The sequence below is a fragment of the Microtus pennsylvanicus genome, chromosome 5 (genome assembly GCF_037038515.1).
Source record: "Microtus pennsylvanicus isolate mMicPen1 chromosome 5, mMicPen1.hap1, whole genome shotgun sequence".
Lineage (NCBI taxonomy): Eukaryota > Metazoa > Chordata > Mammalia > Rodentia > Cricetidae > Microtus > Microtus pennsylvanicus.
In genome coordinates this window covers 67,498,685-67,507,727 of record NC_134583.1, presented here as the reverse complement: position 1 = coordinate 67,507,727, position 9,043 = coordinate 67,498,685, and the positions used below count along the sequence as shown (strand labels likewise).

The window sequence follows — 9,043 nt, the reverse complement described above, 5'->3', positions numbered from 1 at the left end:
ATCTCCCAGAGGCAAGCCTGCAAGGTGGGGGCAGTGCTGCCCTTGCAGAGTCTCCCCTCCAGGGATGGGGAGGCCACAGCCTGGCTGGCTGGCATGTGTCTCCCTTCCTAGCGGAGGGGCTGCCTCGTCCTGCAGCCTCGGACCCCTTCCTTTACTTAGTCCCTCTGCCTCCTCCCCCTTCCCACAACTGGGTGGGGGTGAGTGGGTAGGGGGCAGGCGCAGCCGGCTGAGGAGCCTGATGATTTCCTGCCTTCACCACAGCTTCCTGTCGCACGCGGGTGGTGAGGAGGAGAAGCAGGCGGGGAACAAGAAAGGGGCTGGTACAGCTGGGCATTGGGATCTGGCGACTGGTAGCTGGGGCACAGGCCCCAGCTCAGGCTCTGGGACCAGTGTCTCCCAACACTGATCTCCACTCAGTCCAGCACGGAAGCGGGGGTCATTGAGCCCCAAAGAAGCACACAGCTACCTGCCACTGGATCCCAGGCTGGGGCCCACTCAGTCCCACACCCCTGCTGCCACTCTGCCTGGAGGGGCTGCGGTGCAGCGGGGCCTGGGCCAGGTGCTCTGCAGATGGAAGCAGACACTCTGAGCCCCATGGGGCTGGGCCTCCTGTTGCTGCCCTTCTTGGTCACGCTCCTGGCTGCCCTGTGTGTGCGCTGCCGTGAGCTGCCAGGTAAGTGGGGGAGCTGTGGGGTATTGGACACTGGTTACCCCATGGGATCCTCTCCCCAGCCCCTGGCTCCCTCTGATCATTTGTACCTCAGTCCTGCTTGAGGGGTAGGATGGGACTGAACATCTTTGTTCCCAGTGTACCCTGATCCTGCCTCGTTGGCCCTCTCTCCTCCAGCTTCCTATGACAGTGTGTCCACAGAAAGGTGAGTGTTCAGTCCCGTTGCCCTGTGTCTTCCCTTTGTTCTGATGAAGGGATTGGGGCTGGGGCCCACTTGGCCCTCTACTCAGGCTGCCTTTTTCCTGCCAGGTTGTACCCAAGCAGTATCTTCATCAAGCCAACTCGTAAGTTCTGTGTCCTTGGCCTTCCTTGAGGGTTCTCGGGAGTGTGCCTTTCTTTGTCCCTAAGCTGTCTGCAGGGCTGTTATCTGGGTTGGGTTGGGGGAAAGTGGGAGCCCCCATGCCTGTTTAGGGTATGGTGTTTATGGGTACATCTGTCCTTCGAGGCCTTGACATGGGTGGGTGGGGGGAATGTCTGGAGTCCCCTCCAGCTTGGTTCTATGTCCTCAGAGATAACCAGCCCCTCAACAACTGACACTTCATGTCCTTTTGTTGCTTCCTTCCCACCCCTGGTGCAGCCAGACCTGTGAGTACCCCTCAGCTCCCTCCCTCTGATCCACTATGCCTCCTCACCTTCTAGGATGGGGGGTGGGGTGACTTTTTCCCTGTTGTAATGCCTCTTACCCTCAGAGTCCTATCTAGAACTTTTCCCTGACCTTTGACTTCCAGGAGATCCCCACAGCCCTTTGGGGGTTGCCAGCAGGATTCAAATGATGGTAAGGGGGTACAGGGCTAGAGGGCTGGGGAGAGGGCGTGCAGCCTGCACTGACTCCATCTTCCTCTCCCTCTCTTTGAAGTCAACAGTGTGGCGAGCTACGAGAACCAGGGTGGGTCTAGGGTCTGGGGCACTGGGCGGGGTGGGGAGGCTGGGTCTGTTCCAGGTCATGTTGACTTCTCGTTCCTCACAGAGCCAACCTCTGAGAATGAGGACGACGAGGAGGACGAGGAGGACTACCCTAATGAAGGCTACCTGTGAGTGGAGAGGCGGAGGGTGGGAGTGGAAGCTGGGTCCCCTTTCTTACGTCCTCATTCCTTCCTTCCAGAGAGGTGCTTCCTGACAGCACCCCTGCCACCATTCCCGTCGTCTCCTCTGCTCCTGTGCCCAGCAACCCTGGCCTCCGGGACAGCGCCTTCTCCAGTGAGTCGGGGTTTCTATCCGCCTCCTTCTGCCATGTGCTGCTGCTCCTCTCTTCCCTCTCATTTCTGTGATGATCACTGCCCTTCCATTTCCTCCTTCAGATGCTGGGCTTCCCGCTCTTCACTTCTGATTGCCTGGCTTTTCCCTTTACCTTTCCACCCTCTTTATCTTATCATTTTTGTCTGTTGTCTGAATGTCCTGATTTTATTTCTTGGTTGGACGTGAGTGCACACGCCTGTAACCCTAGCATCAAGAGTCTGGGTAAGGGAGGTTGTTTGAGGCTAGCCTGGACGACATAATGAGACCCTGTCTCAAAAACCAGAGCAGCAGCACTACCACCAACAAAAGAAAAGAAAAAAATCCACTTTTCTTACTTGAAAGCTCTTTTTGGGCTTCTGAGTGTTCTTTTTATATAGTACCATGTTCTTGTTCCATGGAAGCAATATCATCTAATGTATCTGTAAGAACTTTGGTTAGAGGTTGTTTCTCGTCTCTCTCACTCACACTCCCTCTTCTCTGAAGCTTTCTTCTGCTTACCATGTGCTCTTTGTTCCTCTTGGGCTGCTTTTTTCTGCCTTGGTCTCTTTCCTTCCCGCTCTCCTTTAGGGTTTGGTGATTTTCAGTTTTTCAGTCTCTTCTCTTTCTGTGGCGTGAGTATCCCTTACCTGAAACTCTTAGATGCAGATTTGGGAATATTTATACACATATAATGAATTCTGTTGGGGATGGAACTCAAGGTTAAACATGGAATTAATTAATTTGTACTTTATATACACCATATATATTTATATACACACTATATATGTGTGTATGTATGTATGTGTATTTTTTTTGTTTTGTTTTGTTTTTTTTTGTTTTTCGAGACAGAGTTTCTCTGAAGCTTTGGTGCCTGTCCCGGAACTAGCTCTTGTAGACCAGGCTGGCCTTGAACTCCCAGAAATCCGCCTGCCTCTGCCTCCCGAGTGCTGGGATTAAAGGCATGTGCCACCATCGCCCGGCTATTTTTTTTTTTTTTTGGTTTTTCGAGACAGGGTTTCTCTGTGGTTTTGGAGCCTGTCCTGGAACTAGCTCTTGTAGACCAGGCTGGTCTCGAACTCACAAAGATCCGCCTGCTTCTGCCTCCCAAGTGCTGGGATTAAAGGCGTGCGCCACCACCGCCTGGCCCGGCTATTTTTTTGAACGTAGAATTTTGTTTTGCTTTTTTGAGACAGGGTTTACTGTATAGCCTCAGTTGTTCTGGAACTCGATACGTAGACCAGGCTAGCCTCAGACTCACAGAGATCTGCCTGTCTCTGTCTCCTGGGTGTTGAGATGGTGTGTGCCACCATGCTTAGCCTTGGAGGTAGTTTATGAAAATTTTAGTTAACCTTGTGCATGAAACCAAAGCTTCATGGTGTAGAAATTTCCATTTGTGGCATCATACCAGTACTTAAAAGTTTTTGAATTTTGGAATATTCTGAATTTTGGAGTTTTAATTCAGAACACCCAACCTTCTGCATTTACCCTAGACTATTGTGTCTATACCTTGGCCCTGCGTGGTTTTTCTGTTTGTTTGAGGCAGAATCTCACTGTGTAGTCCCAGCTGTCCTGGAACTTGCTTTTGTAGACTAGTCTGGCCTTTAACTCAGCGATCCAATTGTCTCTGCCTTCTGTGTGCTGGGATTATAGGCATGTTCCACCTGGCCTCTGGTTCCATTTGTAATATAGATTTCTAATTTGTGATTTCTCTCTTGTACCCTGAGAATGTTTAAGTGATTCTCCATCCATCTATTCATCCATACATGCATCCATCCATCCACCCATTCATCCATCCCCTCTCTTATTTCCTGGGTATGTCTGCTGGATTATGTTAGGGATTAGTATGTCAACTCAGCAAAATTGTAATGATAAAAGAATCATTGCTAGGGGCCGTATCTCAAGGATCTGAGGTGGAGTGGATAAAGCCTCTGTGTGTTCGTGGGTGCATCTGCCTAGCACACACACGAAGATACTAAAGGAGCTGCTGGTGACCGAGGACCTGCTTTCTTCCCTTGTAGTACATATAACTCATTAAACCTCACAGTTCCTGGGTGCTCCTCTGACTACTCCTCCCCTCCTGCCCTTCTCTTCCGTACTATGCTAGGGTTCGTTCATTCATTTCTGTTGACTGATTGATTGATTGATTGACATAGTCTTGCTCTAGTGATGCCCACCCAGTTCTGTCTTTAAACCCAGAGCTCAAGTTACCACCTGCCTCAGCCTTCTGGGACCACAAGCCTGTGTTGTCATGTCCAGCAGATTTATGAATAGATACTTAGTAGCACATATCATATGGCAGGCTTGATTTTACAATTTACTGTTTCAACATTCTCACAATAGTCCCTGTGGGCAGGTCCTGTTATGAACTTTATTCTACAGACAGAAAACTGAGGTATAGAATGTTGAGGTAACTTCTCTGAGGTTACATAGCTGGCTGGTGCTGAAGCTGGGATTTGAACCCTGATATTTGGCTCCAAAGCCCCGCTTGTCTACTTGCTCATACGGAAACCAGGCAACTGTGAAACCAAACAAGCAATGTAACAGAACGAGTGATGTGTGTGGGCCTGGGAAGATGCGGTGTGGGCAATGACTGGTAATATTGAGTAGCCAGACAGGTCTGATGAAGACGGGACACCATCTGGGCCAAGTGTGCCACCTCCTCCACATGCCACCAAGATGTCTGTCCTCTGAGCGCCTTTGATTCCCTGCTCCCAGCCGTACTGTGGTGTACTGTTTTGTTTCCCGGTGGCCCTGGTTCAGCCGATCTCTGTCCATCTTCTTGGCCCTTGCCCAGGCTGCTCCCCTTGCTTTTCCTGAATATTCTGTGGGACTGTCTCAGGGGGAAGGTTGTGTCTGGAGACCAGGGGGGCTTCTGGGAAGCAGTGCCTGGCTGAGGGTCTTCTAGTCACTGTACTGCAATGGCTGTCCTGCAGTGGAGTCGGGTGAAGACTACGTGAATGTTCCCGAGAGTGAGGACAGTGCAGAAGCGTCTCTGGGTAGGTGGCTCTGTACCCCATGTATGTCCTATAGCCTCTCCCCACCCTTCCCGTGGCCTGCCCTTCCCGTGACTGTCCCTCTTGATCTGTCCTCCACAGATGGGAGCCGGGAATATGTCAATGTGTCCCAGGAGCTGCAGCCAGTGAGCGGTGCTGAGCAGGGTGTGTACCGAGGTGGAAGGGGGCAGAAGTTTGGAGAGCTGCCTTGAGCAGGTAGCCTGCGAACTGAACACCAATCTCCCTCTGCCTTTCTCTCCCAGCCACTGTGACCTCCCAGGAAGTGGAAGGTGAAGGAGAAGAGGAAGGAGTAGAGGGAGAAGAAGCTCCCGATTATGAGAACCTGCAGGAACTTCACTGAGAGCCTGGTGAGCCGGCCTTCTGGCCAGGACCGCTTCCTGGCCACCTCCAGCTGTTAGGCACATCTGGCTCTGGATACCTGAGTGGTTTCATGACTCGGTGACTCTGCCCTTGCTGTCTCCCCTGCCCTGTTGTGTTCCAGCTGCAGCCATCTGTCCTGGAACTAGCCTTGCTGGGAGGGTCGAACTGGGCAGCTGGGAGTGGCTCTAAAGGAATCCCGTTTGACCTCTGTCTTGTCAACAACCTGAGAATCTCTCCTAATTTATTGTTACTTTGGGGTCCAGTCTATGTCCCTAGTATTCTACACCTTTGATGAAGCCTGAGAATGAATCTTGTTCCTGCCTGACTCTGTCATGGAATAAAGGCCCCTATGGTCCGAAGTCTTCCTTTTGGTTTTTGTTTTTATTTGGGGCAGGGTCTTGCTGTATAGATCAGGCTGGCCTTGAACATGTGGATGATCATCCTGCCTCTGCCTTCCTGGTGCTGGGAGTACAGATGTGTACAGATGTCAGCAGCCCTGTTGGTGTTGGGGTCCTGGAAGGCTGGGTAAGGTAGTGTTGGGTTGAGGGCTGCCCTTTTCTTTGTGGGATGTTTGTGAAGGTGGACATACATGACCTATGGGTCTAGGTGTGTGTGTGTGTGTGTGTGTGTGTGTGTGTGTGTGTGTACACAAGTTTGCATCAGAGTGTATGGATAGCCGGGCGGTGGTGGCGCACGCCTTTAATCCCAGCACTTGGGAGGCAGAGGCAGGTGGATCTCTGTGAGTTCGAGGCCAGCCTGGTCTACAAGAGCTAATTCCAGGACAGGCACCAAAAAGCTACAGAGAAACCTTGTCTCAAAAAACAAAAACAAAAACAAAAATAGAACAGAGTTTATGGATAACTCTGTCTGTCTGTCTGTCTGTCTGTCTGTCTGTCTGTGTCTCCCTCCTCCACAGGGGCCCCTCTCCACAGTCTTTGTTAAATACCGTAAGTGACAGCAGACAATGACTTGAACTTAGCCATTTTCTGAGTGAGGCCTCTGACCCAGCCTGGCCCTTCTGGGGTTCAGAATGTATCTCCCCACAGGTAGTTCATGGGTGTGCAACTGTTCATTGTGACAGTGGCAGAGAAGGGGTACAGGGCATCTCTGGGCGGGGAGTGTGTGTCAGCAGCAAGACCCTTCCTCGGTGACTCTCGTTCCTTCTACTTGCAAAGCACAGGGCTGGCCTTGATGGCCCCGGTAGGCGTCTCGGTTCTTGTCTTTTGCGTGGTTCTCAGGGAAGACCACTGAAGTGGTCTGAGCAAGTCAGACACGGAGGTGTATACAGGTCGTCTCGGCTGCTTCTGGGTGGAGTGGGAGGATTTCTGAAGCCCAGGAGCTCGAAGCCAGCCTGGCACAGACACATAGTGGGACATAGCTCACCCCACACCCAAGTGGCTAAGGCAGCTGAAGCTCAGGCGCAGCCAGCAAGCTTCAGTGCCGCTGTGTGATGACACCTGCAGATGTCACTGCAGCGCCAGCTTGCTGGGTCTGGAAGTGGGAATGGCCTGGCTCCATCGCCTGTGTTCTGGGCGTTTTATCCGGGTCTCCTTCAGGACCCACTCTTTCCCATTTCCGTTCTGTGTGTGTTTAGAGGTGGCAACCCAGCCCTCTGTCCTGGGGTGTGAGCTGGTCCTCTCCTGCCTTGCTTAATGATGGTCCTGGTAGGTAGGGCCTGTGGCCCGCGGCGGTGGGATAGGCCTGGGAATTTTCAGGAGACCTTTTGATCCCAGCTGTTACCGGGTCAGAAGGATATAGTTCTGGAGACCCCACTGGCAAGGCCTGCCTATGAATGAAACCCTGGATAGGAGAGGGGTGGTTTAGATATTACCTGAATCTTATCACATATGAGCAAAATGACGTCTACAACCTCTGGTTCATGTAGGCTGGTAAATCACAGTGTGCCAGCAACTGGCTCGGGATGTCAGTTGTGGAACCAATGCCACTCTGATGAATACAGAGTTAGTGGTTCTCCGTGGCTGCTGAAGGAATCTGAGTTCCTGGTACCCCCTGTATCCCATAATCACTGTGGCTTCCCTGTTGATGGTTATGGCTAGTGTCTGAATTTTGTAGGTAAGGGAACAAGCCCAGAGAGGTGAGGTAACTTGCTCAAAGATGCACAGCTAGAAAGATCAGTCTACGATCAGATCTGGGCCTCCAGAGTCACTACGCTTCTTCTTGGTAGCCTCTATATTCTGGTGACTTTGCAAAGTGCCAACAGCTGGAAACAGGGGAGCCCTTCAGATTATCCAGCTGCAGCAGATTGAAGAGGGAGCGTCTGGGAACCCTTGGCATAAATTAATGGGCTTAGATTCTTTTCTTTGGGTGGCAGGGGCAGGAGGAATGGGCAGAGGCTCCAACAGCAGTTACTAATGAAGGCAAATTGGCAGAACAACCTCGTCAAACAATTTAGCAACAAGCGGTAAAGCTGAAGACAGGCAGGCCCTTGTGCCTAGTGGGTTCCCTGAGTAGGACCTTTACCAGCTCAATGGATGTACAGGCGCCAGCTGTGCAAGGCGGTGTTGCCGAGAAACAGAGGGACCCAGTAGAAAGCCATCTGCCTCTGCTTGGACTTTATTATTATTAAACATGGAATTCTTAAGTTTCATATGCGCCTTATACACATAGTCCTGAGAGCAGCTCTCTCCATGATTGTGAATGCACTGCATTTGACTGAAACCTGCCCCTTGAAGCCAGACATGGATTTTTTGCTCAGGATGTCATGTCAACACTAGGAATGTTTTATATTTGGGAGTATCTTGGGTTTCAGATGTTTGGATTTAGGGATGTTCTCTGTATGTGTTGCTCAGGGGCACATGCATGTGGTGTAGCAAGGCAGGTGTAGGAGTGAATATGAAATTCAGGACAGCGCCACCTTCAGTGGAGGGAGAGAACCAGGATGGGAGTGCAACAAAGGCCTCAGCGCACTGTGCACGTCTGGCCTGGGGAAGTCGGCATACTTGTGCATGTGGGGAGGTCTGAGCTCTGGCATTGCCTCCCCCAAAACATTGTAATGGGGGGGTCCAAAATAAAAATTTGAAGTGTTTTCAGGTCTGGATGATTTCATAATAATTACAGTCAAGGGCCTGGGGCATGATGGTGTGTGTCTTTAACTCCAGCACCTGAGAGGCAGAGGCAGGCAGAGCCAGTGAGTTCAAGGCCAGCTTGATCTACACAGCAAATCTTGGGTCAGTTAGGGCTACTTAACTAAGCAAGACCCTGTCTGAAAAACAAAACAAACAAACCAAATAATCCAATACAAAACAAAAACAATATCAAGGAAGGCCCAGGAACGGTGGACATAAAGTGTATGGCATAATCAGCCCCGGGCCAGAGCGTCACTGATTGATTTGTGACAATTGGATGAATTGCCCAAGATGTTCCAGGCTTTATGGGCCACATATACTAAAGCCCTGAGGAGAGGTTGAAGAGCTAAAGAAATACTGCGTTAGGATCCTGGAGAAACAGACGTGTGTAGGAGCTAGTCTTTTACTATCTTGCCAGCCAGCTTCCAAACTATGACAGGAGACTTATCATTATTTATGAAAGCGTGGCAGATAACTCAGGCTTGTTTCTAACGAGTTCTCAGAACTTAAATTAACCCATTTCTATTAAGCACTGCCACGTGGCTCACGGCTTATCTCATCTCCTACGCGTCACGCTTCCTCTTTGTCTCCTTGTGACCCCACCCATCTTCCCAGCATCCTCTGTGCCTGGAAATCCT

The 9,043-nt window shown here is 50.9% G+C and overlaps 1 protein-coding gene across 3 annotated transcripts; it reads left to right on the top strand.

Annotated features, from left to right (window-relative positions):
* Window positions 1-249: 249 nt before the first annotated feature.
* Lat (linker for activation of T cells) lies at window positions 250-5,681 on the top strand. Of its 3 annotated transcripts, none has more exons than XM_075972164.1 (11): window positions 253-673; window positions 848-875; window positions 980-1,014; window positions 1,240-1,315; window positions 1,459-1,505; window positions 1,587-1,616; window positions 1,698-1,761; window positions 1,833-1,927; window positions 4,879-4,941; window positions 5,041-5,103; window positions 5,202-5,681. In XM_075972164.1, the coding sequence occupies exons 1-11, from the start codon at window positions 571-573 to the stop codon at window positions 5,297-5,299; spliced, it is 702 nt and encodes a 233-aa protein (XP_075828279.1). In that variant the 5' UTR covers window positions 253-570; the 3' UTR covers window positions 5,300-5,681. The 3 variants fall into 3 exon arrangements, with proteins under 3 accessions (XP_075828278.1, XP_075828279.1, XP_075828277.1); XM_075972162.1 differs by having other exon boundaries at window positions 809-875; XM_075972163.1 differs by lacking the exon at window positions 1,587-1,616 and having other exon boundaries at window positions 250-673; window positions 809-875.
* Window positions 5,682-9,043: the final 3,362 nt, after the last annotated feature.